The sequence below is a fragment of the Heterodontus francisci genome, chromosome 17, assembly GCF_036365525.1.
Source record: "Heterodontus francisci isolate sHetFra1 chromosome 17, sHetFra1.hap1, whole genome shotgun sequence".
Lineage (NCBI taxonomy): Eukaryota > Metazoa > Chordata > Chondrichthyes > Heterodontiformes > Heterodontidae > Heterodontus > Heterodontus francisci.
In genome coordinates this window covers 81934369-81954690 of record NC_090387.1, presented here as the reverse complement: position 1 = coordinate 81954690, position 20322 = coordinate 81934369, and the positions used below count along the sequence as shown (strand labels likewise).

At 45.5% G+C, this 20322-nt stretch overlaps 2 protein-coding genes across 5 annotated transcripts in view; one reads left to right on the top strand and one right to left on the bottom strand.

Annotated features, from left to right (window-relative positions):
* LOC137379093 (RNA-binding Raly-like protein) overlaps positions 1-20322 on the bottom strand; it is an 831538-nt gene that overhangs the window by 10671 nt on the left and 800545 nt on the right. For 3 of the 4 annotated variants that reach the window (XM_068049754.1, XM_068049757.1, XM_068049756.1), the window contains one exon: positions 20188-20255. The exons of the other annotated variant lie outside the window; for it this stretch is intronic. In XM_068049754.1, the coding sequence (XP_067905855.1) occupies positions 20217-20255 (39 nt within the window). In that variant the 3' untranslated portion in view covers positions 20188-20216. The remainder of the gene's footprint in view (positions 1-20187; positions 20256-20322) is intronic. 4 annotated transcript variants of the gene reach the window in all.
* On the top strand, positions 14901-15248 carry LOC137379248 (large ribosomal subunit protein eL36-like). The gene has a single exon (XM_068049960.1). It carries the CDS (start codon positions 14916-14918, stop codon positions 15231-15233), a length of 318 nt encoding a protein of 105 aa, XP_067906061.1. The 5' UTR covers positions 14901-14915; the 3' UTR covers positions 15234-15248.

Below are 20322 nucleotides of genomic sequence, written 5' to 3'. Positions count from 1 at the left end.
AGAACTGAGCTGCAAATGCTGTCAATTGCCCTCACAACTCCTCAATAGTAACTGTTCTCTCCTTGAAATCATGTTGTTTTTATCCTCTTCCTTTCCTGGGCATACGATTGTTATACTTTTCTCCTGCCCCTTTGAGCTGTCTCATTCCCTGGCTGTGCCAATGGCACTTGGTAATGAGCTATATACAGGAGAGAAGAGCTGTCCCTGATGACTCACCACCCCATGACCTTCCTGAATTTAATAACAACAGGTTGTACATTGCAGACACAGAACATGGCTCTTATCTTTCAGTAGGACAATCTTATCAACACTCCCAATTGATGTCTATTCACCTGCCTGTCCTGGGGGTAGCAACACTTCTCCAAATTAGACCCCGCAGTCACCCCATGCAAGGATGAATCAAGCTTGGACATTCTGATGGCCAGGATTCCCCTCCAAAGACTCAATTGATCATGTTACATCTGTACCACTTGATTTCATACATGGAAAAGTTACGCAACACTGGATGGCAATCAAAAAATGGGAGGAGAGTCCCAGACACTAGATTGTCCAAGCTTTATTCACCCTGGCACAAAAGTACTGTGGGATCTCATTTATCAAAGCATTACTACCCCAGATCCAGACGCAACCTGGGAAAGCAGGCGGGGTGGGGGGGGGGGGGGGGTGGTGGGGGGGTGGTGGCGCCATGTCCTCATACAGTGACCAATAAGGGATTGTTGCTGCCTGGGACCCATGGCACTGAACACACATTCTGAATTCAGACAACTATGGGCTGAGCTAAGATTAACTGAAGGAGTCCTCAGCCTCAGCAATCACATCTGACTTGGCTGAATGACATGGAACTTGTGTGTTCAGGCTAAACCAGAAACTAAAACTCAAAAATTTAATCAAACTTCTTTGCAACTCTAGGGCCTAAAGGGAGGACTTAAATCTACCAATGACCAAAAAGCAAATTTGATAGATGGCAATTGCACTTTTCCTAATTTGGGAGATAATAAAACAGGAGAGAGAAAGGATCTGCCTTTGAACAAAATGGCGCAACAGGATCACTCAAGCACCTAGGCTGTGAATTTGCTTAAAAGAAAAAGTCTGTCCTAGATAGATATTGATACTGGCAGCTTCTGCACCTTCATAATTCACAGCCTAAGAGCGCATCGCAAGCATAAAAGCAGAAAACGTGAAGTGTGGTGCTGTGACCCGCGTTATAATATATCTAAACGAGAGCACTTGGGACTAGGAGGACAGATCACAGGAAGTGTCAAATAGCGCAAGATAACTTGGGTAACAGCGATCTTATGGTAGGAAATTGGTGGAAATGGTGTCTGATTTTAATTATTTGAACAGAGAGAAAATTCACATTGCAGCACTGTGTATGGTTTGGTTCAATCCAGATATGGAAGAAAATGATAACAAATTCTTACATTTCCATAACACCTTTCATGACCTCAGGATGCTCCAAAGCGCTTTATAGCTAATGAGGTACTTTTGAAGTCACTGTTATAATGTAGAAAACGTAGCAGTCAATTTGCACACTGCAAGCTCCCACAAGCAGCAATGTGATAAATAATTAGAAAATCTGTTTTAGTGATGCTAATTGAGGGATAAATAGTGGCTAGGACACTGGGGATAACTCCTCTGCACTTCTTCAAAATTGTGCCATTGAATCCTTTACATCCACCTGAAATGGCAGCCGGGGCCTTGGTTTAGCATCTCATCTGAAGGACAGCACCTCCGACAGTGCAGCACTCCCTCAGTACTATACAAGACTGTCAGCATAGTCTATGGGCTCAAGTCTCTGGAGTGGGACTCAAGCCCACAATCTTCTGACCACCAAGCCAAGGCTGACATCTAAATATAAGGGGAATTATCCAGTAATTATTTAGTGCAACTGCATGGCAGTCAGTAGTTTTGCAGATTAATTAAATGAGCAATTCTTGGATACAGTTCCCACTTCTTAATTAACTTATCCTTAGTGATTTACTCATCATCTCTGAATGCACTGACGTGTGGGGTTGAATTTTAAGCAGCCCTCAACACCGTGATCCATGGCGGGGGCTGGGGGCCTGAAGGTGGCTCCAGATGAGACCCACCACGGACCTCGCGCCAACAGGGCCTGGCCCGAACCTCCTGGCGGCGGCAAGACTCTGTGGCGGACCCCTGCCACTGGGCAATGGGAACCACAATTTGAATATTTAAATGGATAAAATTAATTAATTTAAATACACTCACTCACGATCTTGAGGGCATGGCAGCCAGCACTCCCACGCCATTAGATCCCCGTCCGGGGAAATGAGGTGCGATACTGATGGAGAGGGGGTGGATGAGGTAAGTTTATCAATGCGGAAGAGGGGGTGAGCGGGGTCAAATAAATGTCATGGGTGTAGGGAATGGTGGGGAGGGTTGTACTTTAAACTTTGTGCAGTTTGTGGGGGAGGGGGAAGGTCAGATGTTAAGGCTAAGTGTTTTTGGGAGGGGGGGAAAGGCCAAATAGTTCATGTAATTGTTATTTGGGGGGGTTAGGAAAGGAGCGTTGGAACTTTATTTGTGTAATTCTGGGAGGGCTATGTCTTTAAAAATTTAAATATCTTGGCAGGGCTGACTGCCCTTTAAAAATGGCGTCAATGTCTGCGCAAAGGCAGCTGGCGCCATTTCTGGGGATGGAGAGATCGTCCCCTCCACGTGATTGGGGTGGGGGTGTGGTGGGGGGGGGGTTGGTGAGCCACCCCGGCTATTTAAATGAGCCGCCGCGTTTAAGATTATGGCAGGTCGTTGGCGTGCCATTTTTTACGGCGAGTTCATAGCATAGTTGTTTGGATATGGGCTGGGCTTACTCCAGAATTGTGAGTGGGCTTACTGCTAACTTTCCCCATCTAATCTGGAGAGACTGGGGCCCATTGTTGCAGCGTATTCATAAGCCAGGTTGAGATCAAAATAACCATGGTGAGTCCTTTCAACTTGTTTCAGGGTTTTGCAAGGTCACAGAAGTACAACACCCATGAGATGCCACTTACGTTTTTATTTACTGACGAGAAGTAAGCAGAACTAATCCATCCTCATCCCTTTTATTTTCATGTGTTACCTTATGAAGCCACTTACTAGTTTTAGATTTCTAGTTTTTTTTTTAAAGTTGAGGTCACCTTCTCAAACAACTGAAGTCACATTCTCCAGACTATTAATGCAGGACTCTAGGTTAGTAGTCCAGCATCATCATCAGTACACTATTGTACTCTTGATTCTGGTTTTCTATCCCTTAGTTCTCCTCATCTCCTTTGTTCTGTTCATTTATAAAGAGCCTGAACTATCCTTCGTGAAATAAAAACAGAAAATGCTAAAAAATGCAGAGAAGGTCAGTCAGCATCTGTTGTGAGAAAAGATGGGTTAAGGGCATTTCGGGTGTGTACGTAAGACTGAAAATTTCTAGTATTTGTAGTTGTTTGGCGATGTTGACTGATTTCCTGCTTCCAGCACTTTTCATTTCAGAGCTCCAGCATCTGCAATTTTTTTTACTTCAATCAGTGTGCTTTGCTCAGGCTCATGCCTAAAAGATGGACACTTGGGCATGGAACTGAAGGACGTTAGGTGCCCATGCACTGGTACTCAGTAATGAGGCAACACCTTCAGACCCAATGGCTTTGGCATTACATGGTGGTTCTTCAACAGCACCTTCCAAACCAGCAACCTCTACCACCTAGAAGGACAAGGACAGCAGACACATGGGAACACCACCACCTGCAAGTTCCCGTCCAAGCCACACACCATCCTGACTTGGAAATATATCGCTGTTCCTTCACTGTCGTTGGGTCAAAATCCTGGAACTCCCTCCATAACTATGGGTGTACCTTCAAGCACACAGACTTCAGCTGTTCAAGAAAGCGGCTCATCACCACCTTCTCAAGGGCAACTAGGGATGAGCAATATATGCTGGCCTAGCCAACAACACACCCACCATTTAGTTGGAATTATTTCTGTATTTACATTCAACTAAATAGAGCTTACAGCACAGAAACAGGCCATTCACAGAATCGTAGAATGGTTCCAGCACAGAAGGAGGTCTGTTGTGTCTGTGCTGGCTCTCTGCAAGAGCAACTCACCTAATCACACTCCCCAACATTCTCCCTGTAGCCCTGCAAATTTTTTCTCTTCATATAATTACCCAATTCTCTTTTGAAGGCCTCGATTGAATTTGCCTTCACCACATTCTCAGGCAATGCATTTCAGAGAAAAAAGAGTTTCCTCATGTCGCTTTTGCGTTTTTTCCAGTCACCTTAAATCAGTGTCCTCTGGTTCTCGACGCTTCCACCAAAGGGAACAGTTTCTCTCTATCTATTCCATTCAGACACCTCATGATTTTAAACGCCTCTATCAAATCTCCTCTTAATCTTCTCTTCTCCAAGGAGAACAGCCCCAGCTTCTCCAACCTATCCACGTAGCTGAAGTTCCTCAGCCCTGGAACCATTTTCGTGAATCTTTTCTGCACTCTCTCTAATGTCTTCACATCCTTCCTGAAGTGTGGTGCCCAGAACTGGACGCAATACTCCAGTTGAGGCCAAACCAGTGTTTTACACAGGTTTATCATAACTTCCTTGATTTTTTATAAAGCCCCTTTTTATAAAGCCCAGGATCCCATAGGATTTATTAACTGCTTTCTCAACCTGTCCTGCTGCCTTCAATGATTTGTGCACATATATCCCCAGGTCCCTCTGTTCCTGCACCACCTTTAGCATTGTACCCTTTATTTTATATTGCCTCTCCTCATTCTTCCTACAAATATGAATCACCTCACACTTCTTTGCATTAAATTTAATCTGCCGTTTGTCTGTGCATTCCACCAGCCTGTCTATGTCTTGAAGTCTATCACTATCCTCCTCACAGTTCACAATACTTCCAAGTTATGTGTCATCCACAAACTTTGAAATTTTGTCCTATATACCCAAGTCTAGATCATTAATGTACATCAAGAAAAGCTGGGGTCATAGCACTGACTGTGGTTTATGCTCCATTTAATCCTCCGTCCACTCTAACTCAATTAATAGATCTTTCTATTCCTTTCTCCCTCATCTAGCTTCTCTTAAATACATATATGCTATTCACTTCAACTACTCCATGTGGTAGCAAGTTACACATTCTAACACACACCTGGTAAAAAAAAAGTTCCTCCTGAATTCATTATTGGATTTGTTAGTGACTGCTAGTTATGACTCCTAGTTTTGGGCACCCCCACAAGTGGAAACATCTTATTCACGGAATTCCGGGTTTAGAGGACTCTGAAGAAGTGAGGAAAGAAGACATTGACTTTGAGAAGGTCTGGGAGACCCAACCCATTGCAACTTGGAGGGGTTTGGGACTTTTAGCTGCAAGGATTTTACTTCAAGGAGGAATGTGTAACGTATAAATGTGATGTGAAGTTTTGAAGTGTTTTACTAAGTGAAGAAAATACCTTTCTCTATAATTTGGAGTATTAGCCACTTGCAAAGTACTATTTAGTTAATGGTAATTTTTTAGTTTAACTGTTGGAATAAAAAGTCTTAAAATGTGAAATCTTGTTGTGTGATTGGGTGGAGGCAGGTTCAATTGAAGCATTCAAAAGGGAATTAGACTGTTATATGAAAAGGAAGAATACGCAGGGTTACGGGGAGAAGGTGGGGGAATGTCAGAAGTTGAAATGCTCATTAGGAGAGCTGGTGCAGACACGATGGGCCAAATGGCCTACTTCTGTGCTGTAACAATTCTGTGATTCTGTAAAGTACATATCCAATTCCCTTTTATAAGTTACTACTTAATCTGCTCACACCACCCTTTCAGGCAGTGCATTCCAGATCATCATAACTTGGATCCATTTTTTTCCCTCATCACCCTGCTGTGCTTTTTGCCACCTATCTTAAATCTGTCCTCTAGTTGGCGACCCTTCAGCCGGTTGAAAATGCTTCTCCCTATCTATTCCGTCAAAAGCTTTCGTAATTTTGAACACCTCTGTTAAATCTTCCCTTAACCTTCTCTGTTTTAAGGGGAACAATCCCAACTACTCGAAATCTTCTAAATAACTGAAATCCTTTATTCCTGATACCAATCTAATAGATCTCTTCTGCATCCTCCCCAAGGCCTTGACATCCTTCCTAAAGTGCAGTGCCCAGAATTGGACACCATGCTCCAGTTAAGGCTTAGCCAAAGTTTTATCAAGGTTTAGTATAACTTCCCTGCTTTTATACTCGATCCTTTATTTATAAAGCCCATGAACTTGATGAAAGAATTATTGGTTGAAAGATCTTCCGAGCACATCTTCTGTAGGTGGCTAGTGTACATTCAAATAACAGAAATCCTTCCCTATCTCAGGCCTGGATGCAGAGAATGTCTACATGGACCAGGTATGACAGGCCAGCCAATGCCAGTTGAGGTGGACTGCAGCATGTGACAGAGTGGTGGGAGGGGAGAAATGGCAAGGTAGCAGCATGTTGCAAGGCCAGCCACCTACCTCTGTAAACTTCCCTCACTGGATCGTTTGTGGGGTGCATTTTAACCTATTTCAACAATAATGTCATTGCTTCCAGTGTTTCAGAGGAAATAGAACTTTATTTAGATATTATTTTGAAACCTATTTACTGAAACGTTTGCTGAAAGTCCACTGGGAGCCAGGTAAACATACAAAACAATTATAATGCTGGAAAGCATAAAGGCTTCATTTGGATTGCATCATGAATATTCATATGTATTATTAAATATAAAACATTCTTTGCATATTTATGCTTCTTACAGGATAAACAACTTGTAGACGTATTCTATTTCACCCTGTCGGAGGTATTTAAACTTGATTCTAAAGTGTTTACAGTATTCGTAGAGAAACACTTCCTAAATTCAAACAAGGTCCCATGACAAATAATTGGCCTTTTTGGTTTTTAAGGCTGGGAAGCAGTGAGGTGCTGCTCCCATTTCATTGCTGCTGGTTATACTAGCAAAAGTATCCAGGCCAGCAAAACGATATTTCCGACTCTTGGTCAAGATAAAACCAATGCCTTGAGTATTTCATCAAAAATCACAAGCAGCATCAGTAAACAGAGTTGTTGTTGGAGTCATAGAGTTATACAGTACAGAAGCAGGCCCTTCGGCCCATTGTGTCCATGCCGGCCATCAAGCACCTATCGATTCTAATCCCATTTTCCAGCACTTGGCCTGTAGCCTTGTATGCTATGGCATTTCAAGTGCTCATCTAAATACTTCTGAAATGTTGTGAGGGTTCCTGCCTCTACCACCCCTTCAGGCAGTGTGTTCCAGATTTCAACCACCCTCTGGGTGAAAACATTTTTCCTCAAATCCCCTCTAAACCTCCTGCACCTTACCTTAAATCTATGCCCCCTGGTTATTGACACCTCCGCTAAGAACAAAGAACAAACAAAGAACAGTACAGCACAGGAACAGGCCATTCGGCCCTCCAAGCCTGCGCCGATCTTGATGCCTGCCGAAACTAACACCTTCTGCACTTCCGGGTCCCATATCCCTCTGTTCCCTTCCTATTCATATATTTGTCAAGATGTCTCTTAAACGTCGCTATCGTACCTGCTTCCACCACCTCCCCTGGCAGCAAGTTCCAGGCACTCAACACCCTGTGTAAAAAACTTGCCTCGCACATCCCCTCTAAACTTTGCCCCTCGCACCTTAAACCTATGCCCCCTAGTAACTGACTCTTCCACCCTGGGAAAAAGCTTCTGACTATCCACTCTGTCCATGCCGCTCATAACTTTGTAAACCTCTATCATGTCGCCCCTCCACCTCCGTCGTTCCAGTGAAAACAATCCGAGTTTTTCCAACCTCTCCTCATAGCTAATGCCCTCCAGACCAGGCAACATCCTGGTAAACCTCCTCTGTACCCTCTCCAAAGCCTCCACGTCCTTCTGGTAGTGTGGTGACCAGAATTGCACGCAATATTCTAAGTGTGGCCTAACTAAGGTTCTGTACAGCTGCAACATGACTTGTCAATTTTTATACTCTATGCCCCGACCGATGAAGGCAAGCACGCCGTATGCCTTCTTGACTACCTTATCCACCTGCGTTGCCACTTTCAGTGACCTGTGGACCTGTACGCCCAGATCTCTCTGCCTGTCAATACTCCTAAGGGTTCTGCCATTTACTGTATACCTCCCACCTGCATTAGACCTTCCAAAATGCATTACCTCACATTTGTCCGGATTAAACTCCATCTGTCATTTCTCCGCACAAGTCTCTAACCGATCTATATCCCGCTGTATCCTCTGACAATCCTCATCATTATCCGCAACTCCACCAACCTTTGTGTCGTCCGCAAACTTACTAATCAGACCAGCTACATTTTCCTCCAAATCATTTATATATACTACAAACAGCAACGGTCCCAGCACTGATCCCTGCGGAACACCACTAGTCACATCCCTCCATTCAGAAAAACACCCATCCACTGTTACCCTCTGTCTTCTGTGACTGAGTCAGCTCTGTATCCATCTTGCCAGCTCACCTCTGATCCCGTGTGACTTCACCTTTTGCACCAGTCTGCCATGCGGGACCTTGTCAAAGGCTTTACTAAAGTCCATATAGACAACATCCACCGCCCTTTCCTCATCAATCATCTTCGTCACTTCCTCAAAAAACTCAATCAAATTAGTAAGACACGACCTCCCCTTCACAAAACCATGTTGTCTCTCGCTAATAAGTTCGTTTGTTTCCAAATGGGAGTAAATCCTGTCCTGAAGAATCCTCTCTAATAGTTTCCCTACCACTGACGTAAGGCTCACCGGCCTATAATTTCCTGGATTATCCTTACCACCCTTCTTAAACAAAGGAACAACACTGGCTATTCTCCAGTCCTCTGGGACCTCACCTGTAGCCAATGAGGATGCAAAGATTTCTGTCAAGGCCCCAGCAACTTCTTCCCTTGCCTCCCTCAGTATTCTAGGGTAGATCCCATCAGGCCCTGGCGGCTTATCGATCTTAATGCTTTGCAAGACACCCAACACCTCCTCCTTTTTGATAATGAGATGACTGAGACTATCTGCACTCCCTTCCCTCGGCTCATCATCCACCAAGTCCTTCTCCTTGGTGAATACTGATGCAAAGTACTCATTTAGCACCTCACCCATTTCCTCAGGCTCCACGCATAGATTCCCATCTCTGTCCTTGAGTGGGCCAATCCTTTCCCTGGTTACCCTCTTGCTCTTTATATACGTATAAAAAGCCTTGGGATTTTCCTTAATTCTGTTTGCCAATGACTTTTCATGACCCCTTTTAGCCCTCCTAACTCCTTGCTTAAGTTCCTTCCTACTGTCTTTATATTCCTCAAGTGCTTCATCTGTTCCTAGCCTTCCAGCCCTTACAAATGCTTCCTGTTTCTTTTTGACTAGGCTCACAATATCCCGTGTTATCCAAGCTTCCCGAAACTTGCCAAGCTTGTCTTTCTTCCTCACAGGAACATGCTGGTCCTGGATTCTAATCAGCTGACGTTTGAAAGACTCCCATATGTCAGATGTTGAGTTACCCTCAAACAGCCGCCCCCAATCTAAATTCTTCAGTTCCTGCCTAATATTGTTATAATTAGCCTTCCCCCAATTTAGCACCTTCACCCGAGGACTACTCTTATCCTTATCCACAAGTACCTTAAAACTTATGGAATTATGGTCACTGCTCCCGAAATGCTTCCCCACTGAAACTTCGACCACCTGGCCGGGCTCATTCCCCAATACCAGGTCCAGAATGGCCCCACCCCTAGTTGGACTATCTACATACCGTTTCAAGAAGCCCTCCTGGATGCTCCTCACAAATTCTGCCCCATCCAAGCCCCTAGCATTAAGTGAGTCCCAGTCAATATAGGGGAAGTTAAAATCACCCACCACTACAACCCTGTTACCTATACATCTTTCCAAACTCTGTCTACATATCTGCTCCTCTACCTCCCGCTGGCTGTTGGGAGGCCTATAGTAAACGCCCAACATCGTGACTGCACCCTTTCTATTCCTGTGCTCCACCCATATTGCCTCGCTGCATGATCCCTCTGAGGTGTCCTCCCTCAGTACAGCTGTGATATTCTCCTTAACCAGTAATGCAACTCCCCCACCTCTTTTACATCCCCCTCTATCCCGCCTGAAGCTTCTAAAGCCTGGAACATTTAGCCCTTCCCTCAACCAAGTCTCTGTAATAGCAACAACATCATATTTCCAAGTACTAATCCAAGCTCGAAGTTCATCTGCCTTACCTGTTATACTTCTCGCATTGAAACAAATGCACTTCAGACCACCAGTCCCGCTGTGCTCAGCAACATCTCCCTGCCTGCTCTTCCTCTTAGTCCTACTGGCCTTATTTAATATGTCCTCCTCATTTACTTCACTAGCTGTCCTCCTGCTCTGGTTCCCACCCCCTTGCCACACTAGTTTAAACCCTCCCGAGTGACGCTAGCAAACCTTGCAGCCAGGATATTAGTGCCCTTCCAGTTTAGATGCAACCCGTCCTTCTTGTACAGGTCCCATCTGTCCCTGAAGAGAGCCCAATGGTCCAGATATCTGAAACCCTCCCTTCTACACCAGCTACTCAGCCACGTGTTTAGCTGCACTATCTTCCTATTTCTAGCTTCACTGGCATGTGGCACAGGGAGTAATCCAGAGATTACAACCCCAGAGGTCCTATTTTTTAACTTACTACCTGACTCCTTAAACTCCCCCTGCAGGACCTCATCACTCTTCCTGCCTATGTCATTGGTACAGATGTGTACCACAACCTCTGGCTGTTCACCCTCCCCCTTCAGAATGCCCTCTGTCCGTTCAGAGACATCCTTGACCCTGGCACCAGGGAGGCAACATACCTTCCTGGAGTCTCTTTCACGTCCACAGAAGCGCCTATCTGTGCCCCTGACTATAGAGTCCCCTATAACTATTGCTCTTCTGCGCTTTGTCCCTCCCTGCTGAACAACAGTGCCAGCCGTGGTGCCACTGCGCTGGCTGCTGCTGTTTTCCCCTGATAGGCCATCCCCCCCCAACAGTATCCAGAACGGTATACTTGTTAGAGAGGGGGATAGCCACAGGGGATTCCTGCACTGACTGCCTGCCCCTTCTAGCGGTCACCCATCTATCTGCCTGCACTTTGGGTGTAACCACTTCTCTAAAACTCCTGTCTATGACACTTTCTGCCACCTGCATGCTCCTAAGTGCATCCAGTTGCCGCTCCAACCGATCCATGCGGTCTGTGAGGAGCTGCAACTGGGTACACTTCCTGCAGATGTAGTCCCCCGGAACGCTGGAAGTGTCACAGACTTCCCACATCTCACAGGTGAAGCACTTCACCCCTCTAACTGACATTTCTATCACTAATTAGTTAATTGATATAAAATAAATAAATACTTATTAAATCCTTACTAAATTATGATACACTTCACTATGTGGTCCCTGGTGCTAGATTTCTACAATAAATATTAAATGCTGTCTAAATACAGTAATCTCCTCCCTCTGGTTTAGTTACTCTACTTATTAATTAGTTAATTAGTCTTTTAATCAATTTTTATCAGTTTTATTTTCAAATTCGGTACAGATTCCCTACCAGCCAATCAGGTCACAGCTTTCCTGTGACGTCACTTTTTCAGTTTTTTTTCCCACCCGAGGTAACTTACTCTGTAAACTCACCGCTCTGAAACTCCGCCCTCCGAGTCTGCTCCGAGAATCCCCGAGGTAAGTTTTTTTTAATATACTCACCGCTCTGAAACTCCGCCCTCCGATTCTGCTCCGTGAATCCCCGAGGTAAGTTTTTTTATATACTCACCGCTCTGGAACTCTGCCCTCCAAGTCTGCTCCGAGAATCCCCGAGGTAAGTTTTTTATATACTCACCGCTCTGGAACCCCGCCCTCCAGGGGGAAACGTTTCTTCCTATCTACCCTATCTATGCCCCTCGTAATTTTCTATACCTCAATCAGGTTTCCCCTCAGCCTTCTCTGCTCTAAGGAAAACAACCCTAGCCTATCCAGTCTCTCTTCATAGCTGAAATACTCCAGCCCAGGCAACATCCTGGTGAATCTCCTCTGCACCCTCTCCAGTGCAATCACATCCTTCCTATAGTGTGGTGACCAGAACTGTACACAGTACTCCAGCTGTGGCCTAACTAGCTTTTATACAGCTCCATCATAACCTCCCTGCTCTTATATTCTATGCCTTGGCTAATAAAGTCAAGTATCCCATATGCCTTCCTAAACACCTTATCTACCTGTGCTGCTGCCTTCAGTGATCTATGGAATTATGGCAGTATAATTCCAACATTCGATAGGAGAACAGGAGATTTACTGGAGGTGGGGAGACATTTTCCATTGCACATTGACTGAAATTAAATTGCAAATTTATTTCTGAACAGCAGATTTCTGGTTTTTTGGCACAGGGAACACATCTCCATGGAGATTTGGTAAAATCTGGGGAAGCATCTCACCCTTAAATTTTTATTTATTTTTTTGTTGGAATTTTGCAGCCAAGATATTAGTGTCCTGGGATTCTGGGGACATACTGTCAGCATCGAACATTCTCAGGGCAAGTACAGCACAGGTTACATACAGAGTTTTACGAAAGGGAGATAGTGTTTGACAAATTTATCAGAGTTTTTTGAGGATGTAACTAGTAGGGTAGATAAAGGGAAACAAGAAGTAGTATACTTGGATTTCTAAAAGGCATTCGATAAGGCGCCACACAAAAGGTTAATAGGCAAGATAAGAGCTCATGGAGTTGGGGGTAATATATGAGCATGGAAAGAGGATTGGTTAATGGACAGGAAGCAGAGTGTAGAGATAATTGGGGCATATTCAAGTTGGCAGGCTGTAACTGGTGGAGTGCCACAAGGATTGGTCCTAGGGCTTCAGCTACTTACAATCTATATCAATGACTTAGACGAAGAGATAGAGAGTAATGTATCTACGTTTGCTGATGATACAAAGCTAGGTGGAAAAGTAAGCTGTGAGGAGGACACAAAGAGGCTGCAAAGAAATAATGAACAGCTTAAGTAAGTGGATAACAAGGTGGCAGATGGAGTATAATTTGGGGAAAGGTGAGGTTATTCACTATGGTAGTAATAGAAAAGCAGAATCTGTTTTAAAAAGGTGTGAAACTTGTAAATGTTGATGTTCAGAGGGACTTGGGTGGACACATACAAGGAACACAGAAAGTTAGCATGCAGGTACAGCAATCAATGAGGAAGGCAAATAGCATGTTGGCCTGTATTACAAGGGGATTGGAGTACCGGAATAAAGAGGTCTTGCTACAATTGTACAGGACTTTGGTAAGACCACACCTGGAATACCGTGCGCAGTTTTGGAGTCAGATTTTCAAAGGGCCGCGGGGTCGGGAGTTGGTGCGGACGCGATTTGAGGTTGTCTCTGGAATCTGCGCCTCTGGGACAGTGTGAAATTTCCAATGTCAGGGTGGGGGGAGGGGGGGGTGGTGGGGGTAGTGGTGGGAGTGGGGGTAGCGGTGAGGAAAAGGGGGAAGCCGCTCACCTCCAGTTATCGTCTGATTAAGCCAATGAAGGAACTCGTTAAGGGGCTGGTGGTGGCAATGGCAGTCCACACTGCAATTTTACAAGTGGTTCCAGCGAGCCCAACCAGGCTGGGGTATGACAATGCACAGTTGTCAGGCTCACAGCAGGCAAACTTTATTTATGCAGGATGAAATGTTTTGGGCCAACGGGATCTTGTGCTGGGCCAAGCATAGGAGTTTTTTTTTCCATTCTGGAATCGCTGCCTCACCTCTTTATTCTGCTGGCCCTCTTTGGAGCTGCCTGCTCAGAGGCATAGCAGCAGCAGGCCACAACACTCGTCACTTTGTCACTCGTGCTCTGCAGGCAGCTCAGCGCCACTAATTGGTCATCGAGCTCACCTCCTGCTCAATGAGGGCATTACCAGTTGAATATCGCATTGCGCTAATGACGCAGTTGAGGCATGGGGTCGGGACCTGGAAATCATCGCGTTCCTGACTCCATTTTGAAAATTCAGCTCTTGGTCTCCATACTTCAAAATATACTTGCATTGGAGGTGATATAGCGAAGGTTCACTAGATTGCTCCCTGGGCTGAGAGGGTTGTCCTATGATGACAGAATGAGTAAATTGGGTCTACTGTCTCTGGAATTTGAAAGAATGAGAGGTGATCTCATTCAAAATACAAGATTCTGAAGGGGCTGGATAGCATACACTGAGAGATTGTTTCCCCTGACTGGGGAATCTAAAACACGGGGGCAACTCACCAAGGCTCCTTCGACAGCACCTTCCAAATCTGCAACCTCTACCACTTAGAAGGACAAGGGCAGCAGATGCAGGGGAACACCACCACCTGCAAGTTCTCCTCCAAGTCACACACCATCCTGACTTGGAATTAGATCGCCGTTCCTTCACTGTCTCTGGGTCAAAATCCTGGAACTCCCTTCCTAATAGCACTGTGGGTGTACCTACCTCACATGGACTGCAGCGGTTCAAGAAGGCGTCTCACCACCACCTTCTCAAGCGCAATTAGGGATGGGCAATAACTGCTGGCCTAGCCAGCGACGCCCACATCCCGTGAAAGAATGAAAAAACAGCCGAAGGATAAGGGGTTGATCATTTCGGACTGAGATGAGGAGAAATTTCACTCAAAGGATTGTGAATCTTTGGAATTCTCTACCTCAAGGGGTTGTGGATGCTCCACGGTTGAATATATTTAAGGCTGAGATACACAGATTTTTGGTCTTTCAGGGAATCAAGGGATATGGTGACATGGCGGGAAACTGATGAAGCCGAAGATCATCCATAATCGTATTGAATGGTGCAGCAGGCTCAACAGGTTGTGCGGTCTAAACCTGTTTCTATTTCTTGTGTTCTAAGAGCAAAGTTCCTTCAACACTGTCCCACCAAACATTCCTAGGGCAGGTACAACACCTTCCGGTCGCGACACCATAATCGAGAAAAATGGCAATCAGGTATCCTATGGCAGTTGGCCTGCGCAAAGGTCATCCTGTTACCAAGAATGAGACCAGCCCAAGGCAGTGCCGTAGAAGAGGGCGCCTGATCAAGCACACCAAGTTTGTCAGAGATCTGATCCGTGAGGTCTGTGGTTTTGCTCCCTATGAAAGGCGTGCAATGGAATTGTTGAAGGTCTCTAAAGACAAGCGTGCACTCAAATTCATCAAAAAGAGAGTTGGTACGCACATCCGTGCCAAGAGGAAGACAGAAGAACTCAGCAATGTGCTGGCAGCAATGAGAAAGGCAGCTGCGAAGAAAGATTAATCTGTACAAAGTTGCTACCATTAAAGTTATTTTAAAGTTAAAAAAAAACTGGGTAAATGCAGACTAAAGCTTCCTCTACACTGTCCCATCAAACACTCCCAGGGCAGGTATAGCACGGGTTAAATGTAGAGTAAAGCTCCCTCTACACCAGGGATGTCCAACCTTTCCATGTGGGGGGGCCACATTACAATTTTTGTCCTATATAGGGAGCTGGTGAGCAAATTTCGAAAAGATAAAGGCATTAAAAAATTATCTTACTATTACTCAAAACAACAACAAATGTGCATTTTTGTGAAGAAGCTTTAAATGAAAAGACTAATTTATTGACTTACTTTCTCGTCACTATATTGAATACTGATTTAGTGACATACCTAGCATTGTTTTTGCTTGCATTAGTACTCAATCTCTGCCTGCAAACTTGATGTACCGATGCGGAGTATTCCAGAGAGATGCCCATCTGTCAGGAGAGATCTTGATCTCTCTCCCCTCTCTCTCCATGCAGCCCCTGAGTGTCTGCCTCTCTTTCCTCCCTCCCTCCTTCCCCCTGCCCTCTCACACCCTCTCTCTCTCCCTAACCCCTCTCCCTCTCCTCCCCCACTCTCTCTCCTCCACCCCCTCTCTCTCCACCCTCTCTCTTTCCTTCACCCTCTCTCTTCCCTCCTCTCTCTCTCCTATCCCTTTCTCTCTTCTTCCTCTCCCCCACTCTCCCCTCCCTCCCATCCTCCTCCATCTCCCCTACCCCCTGTCTCTCTCCCATCCCCTCTCTTGCTTCCCTCCCCCTCCCTCTCCCCATCCCCTCCCTCTCCCCATCCCCTCCTCCCTCCGTCTCTCTCCTCTCTGCCTCCCTCTCTCTCTCCCCTCCCCTCTGTCTCCCCTCCTCCTCTCTCTCTCCATCCCCCTTCTCCGTCTCTGTCCCCCTTCTCTCTCTCCCCCCTTCTCTGTCTCCCTCCCCACCTTTTCCTCCCCCTTCTCTGTCTCTCTTTCCCCCCCTCCTCTGTCTTTCTCTCCCCCCCCCTCTCGGTCTGTCTGCCTCATTCTCTGTCTCTCTCTTTCTCCACCCCCCCCATCTTTGCCTGTGTCTCCCTCACTCTGTGCTCCCCGGTCCGTGCTCCCTCACTCAGTGTTCCCAACTACCTACTCCCAGCTCCCCATAGCAGCCATTCCTACAACTGGATACCTACAATGCCTGTATTATTTAAGTTGGGGTGAGTGAAGGTGGGAACCTGCCCAGTGTGCAGGATACTGGACATTTAGTAAACCGTGCAAAACCATCAGGGGCAGCCAATCCCAGGGCGCCTGCGCCCCATTTCACCAATCAGTGCTAACCCCGCCCAGGCAGCGCGTCTGTCACAGGGAGTGACCAATTACAGACAGGGGTCCCCTGCTTGTCAGACACAGGTACCGCCTACCTCCTCTACCTGACATACAGGGGAGCCATCGATCAGAGCCGAACCATGGGCAGATTGGTGGGCCGGATTGTGGCTCGCAGGCTGTAAGTTGTTCAACCCTGCACTGTCCCATCAAACACTCCCAGGACAGGTACAGCACGGGTTAGATACAGAGTAAAGCTCCCTCTACACTGTCCCATCAAACACTCCCAGGACAGGTACAAAGAAAGAAAAATGGTTTAGATACAGACTAAAGCTCCCTCTACACTGTCCCCATCAAACACTCCGAGGGCAGGTACAGCACTGGGTTAGATACAGAGTAAAGCTCCCTCTACACTGTCCCATCAAACACTCCGAGGGCAGGTACAGCACTGGGTTAGATACAGAGTAAAGCTCCCTCTACACTGTCCCCATCAAACAGTCCCAGGACAGGTACAACATAGATGGGTTAGATGCAAATTAAAAATCTTTCTATCTGTGCCTCAGCTGCAACTTTTTAAGAGTGCTCCTTACTGTAGCAGTGTAAGATTCCCATCTCTGTAGCAGCCATCCTGTGTGCTCTCTGGATGAGACCGTTGATATGGTGTCAATTATCACTGAATGAGTGGCAGTTTTGTGCTGTGACTATGAGGCCTGTGACCAGCCGACTACTCAAACTCATTCTGCATGTCTCTCTTGCAGCCAAGTGACAGCGAAGAAGTCCCGCAGCAGTCTGGGCTGGATTTGAAGCAGGGTCAAAGGCCAGTGTGCTATCCAGTCCCCACAAAGGCCTGTGTCATAACACAGCCACTTCCAATATCTTTATGACAGTCTACCCCAGAAGAGTTTTGCCAGACATTCGCAATTCATATACTTCTAATTGGTCCTTTAGGGATGTCAGTTTATTCATTGCTTTGTGCAGAGTCTCTCCCCTCTCTCTCTCCTGAACTACTATTTTGCTGGGGTTCCAAGGCGTCCAGTGCCTTGGACAACGAGCCCTTCTTCCTGTGGAGGCTGCAACAGTGCTCAAAGTCCATTCCACCATGAGGACATGACATACATACAAATATACGAATATTCAACTTAGGAGCAGTAGTAGGCCACTCGGCCCCTCGAGCCTACTCTGCCATTCAACAAGATCATAGCTGATCTGATTGTAACCTCAACTGCACATTCCCACCTACCCCTGATAACATTTCACCCCCTTGCTTATCCAGAACCTATCTACCTCTGGCTTAAAAATATTCAAAGACTCTGCTTCCACCGCCTTTTGAGGAAGAGAGTTCCAAAGACTCACGGCCCTCTGAGAGAAAAAATTTCTCTTTCATCTTAAATGGGCTACCCCTTATTTTTAAACAGTGACCCCCTAGTTCTAGATTCTCCCACAAGTGGAAACATCCTTTCCACATCCATCATGTCAAGACCTCCTAGGATCTTATCTTTCAATGTTATGTTCTTATGTTTCAATCAAGTTGCCTCTTACTCTTCTAAACTCCAGCGGATACAAGCCTAGCCTGTCCAATCTTTCCTCATAAGACAACACGCCCGTTCCAGGTATTAGTCTAGTAAACCTTCTCTGAACTGCTTCCAATGCATTTACATCCTTCCTTAAATAAGGAGACCAGTACTGTACACAGTACTCCAGATGTAGTCTCACCAATGCCCAATATAACTGAAGTAAAACCTCCCTACTTTTGTATTCAATTCACCTCGCAATAAACAATAACATTCTATTTGCTTTCCTAATTACATGCTGTATCTGCATACTAACCTTTTGCGATTCATGCACTAGGGACACCCAGATCCCTCTACATCTCAGAGCTCCGCAACCTCTCACCATTTAGACAATATGCTTCTTTTTTATTCTTCCTGCCAAAATGGACAATTTCACATTTTCCCACATTGTACTCCATTTGCCAGATCTTTGCCCACTCACTTAACCTATCCATATCCCTTTGTAGCCTCCTTATGCCCTCTTCACGGTTTATTTTTCTATCTATCTTTGTGTCATCAGCAAAGTTAGCAACCATACCTTCGGTCCCTTCATCCAAGTCATTTATATAAATTGGAAAAAGTTGAGGCCCCAGCACAGATCCCTGTGGCAACCGCTCATTACATCTTGCCAACCAGAAAACGGCCCATTCATACCTACTCAGTTTCCTGTTAGCTAGCCAATCTTCTATCCATGCCAATATGTTACCTCCTACACCATGAGCTTTTATTTTCAGCAATAAACTTTGATGTAGCACCTCATCAAATGCCTTCTGGAAATATAAGTACAGTACATCCACTGGTCCCCCTTTATCCACAGCACTGGGCGACACAGTGGCGCAGTGGTTAGCACCGCAGCCTCACAGCTCAAGTGACCCGGGTTCAATTCTGGGGACTGCCTGTGTGGAGTTTGCAAGTTCTCCCTGTGTCTGCGTGACTTTCCTCCGGGTGCACCGGTTTCCTCCCACATGCCAAAGACTTGCAGGTTGATAGGTTAATTGGCCATTATAAATTGCCCCTAGTATAGGTAGGTGGTCGGGAAATATAGGGACAGGTGGGGATGTGGTAGGAATATGGGATTAGTGTAGGATTAGTATGAATGGGTGGTTGATGGTCGGCACAGACTCGGTGGGCCAAAGGGCCTGTTTCAGTGCTGTATCTCTAAAACTAAAGCTAAAAACATGTTACTACTTCAAAGAACTCCGATAAATTGGTTAAACATGATTTCCCTTTCACAAAACCATGCTGACTCTGCTTAATTACCTTGAATTTTTCTAAATGCCCTACTATAACATCTTTAATAATAGCTTCTAACATTTTCTCCGAGACAGATGTTAAGCCAACTGGCCTGTAGTTTCCTGCTTTGTGTCTTCCTCCCTTTTTGACTAAAGGAGTTACATTCGCAATTTTCACTAAGGGCTGTGATTTTTCTTTTAGAATTCTTTACCCTAGTGAGCTGTGGATACTCAGTCACTGAGTATATTCAAGACAGAGGTCGATAGATTTTTGGATACTAAGAGAATTGAGGGATATGGGGATAGTGCAGGAAGATGGAGTTGAGGTAGATGATCAGCCATGATCATACTGAATGATGGAACAAACTCAAAGGAAGACAGCCACGTCTGATCCTGCTCACGCTTGGCATTCATAGATGTGCATTTAAAGGACTTGGAACTTGCATGTATATCATGCCTTTTACATCCTCAGGATGTCCCAAAGCTTCACAGCCAATGAAGTATTTCTGAAGTTTAATCAGTGTTACAATGTTGGAAATGTAGCAGCTACTTTGCACAGCAGGATTCCACACAACAGAAAATAAGATAAATGACCAGATTATCTGCTTTTTGGTCATGTGAATTGAGGGATAAATATCGGCCAGGAGACTGGGAAAACTCCCCTGCTCTTCAAAATAGTGCCGTGGGATCTTTTACATCCACCTGAGAGGGCAGACGGTGTTCTCATTCGAAAGACAGCTAATTTAGCACAGTCAGTTAAAGATGATTAATCCGCTCGCACGTTTCAAAATTAGCCACAGCTCTTGGAATCTGCAAACAGCACACAGACCAGCTAACTGACAACAGGAAGATGACACAAACCTGAACCCTGCTGCTCACAAGGCCTGTATTTATTGTGTGTCTGATGTATCCGAAGTGTGATTATTCATCTAGAAGAAAGAAAAAATGAGGGGAGGATTGGAAAAATTACACACAGGTAATGCACAGGAAGAATCA

Excerpts from the sequence above, each read along its gene's own strand:
- LOC137379248 (XM_068049960.1), top strand. The coding sequence starts at position 14,916 with ATGGCAATCAGGTATCCTATGGCAGTTGGCCTGCGCAAAGGTCATCCT.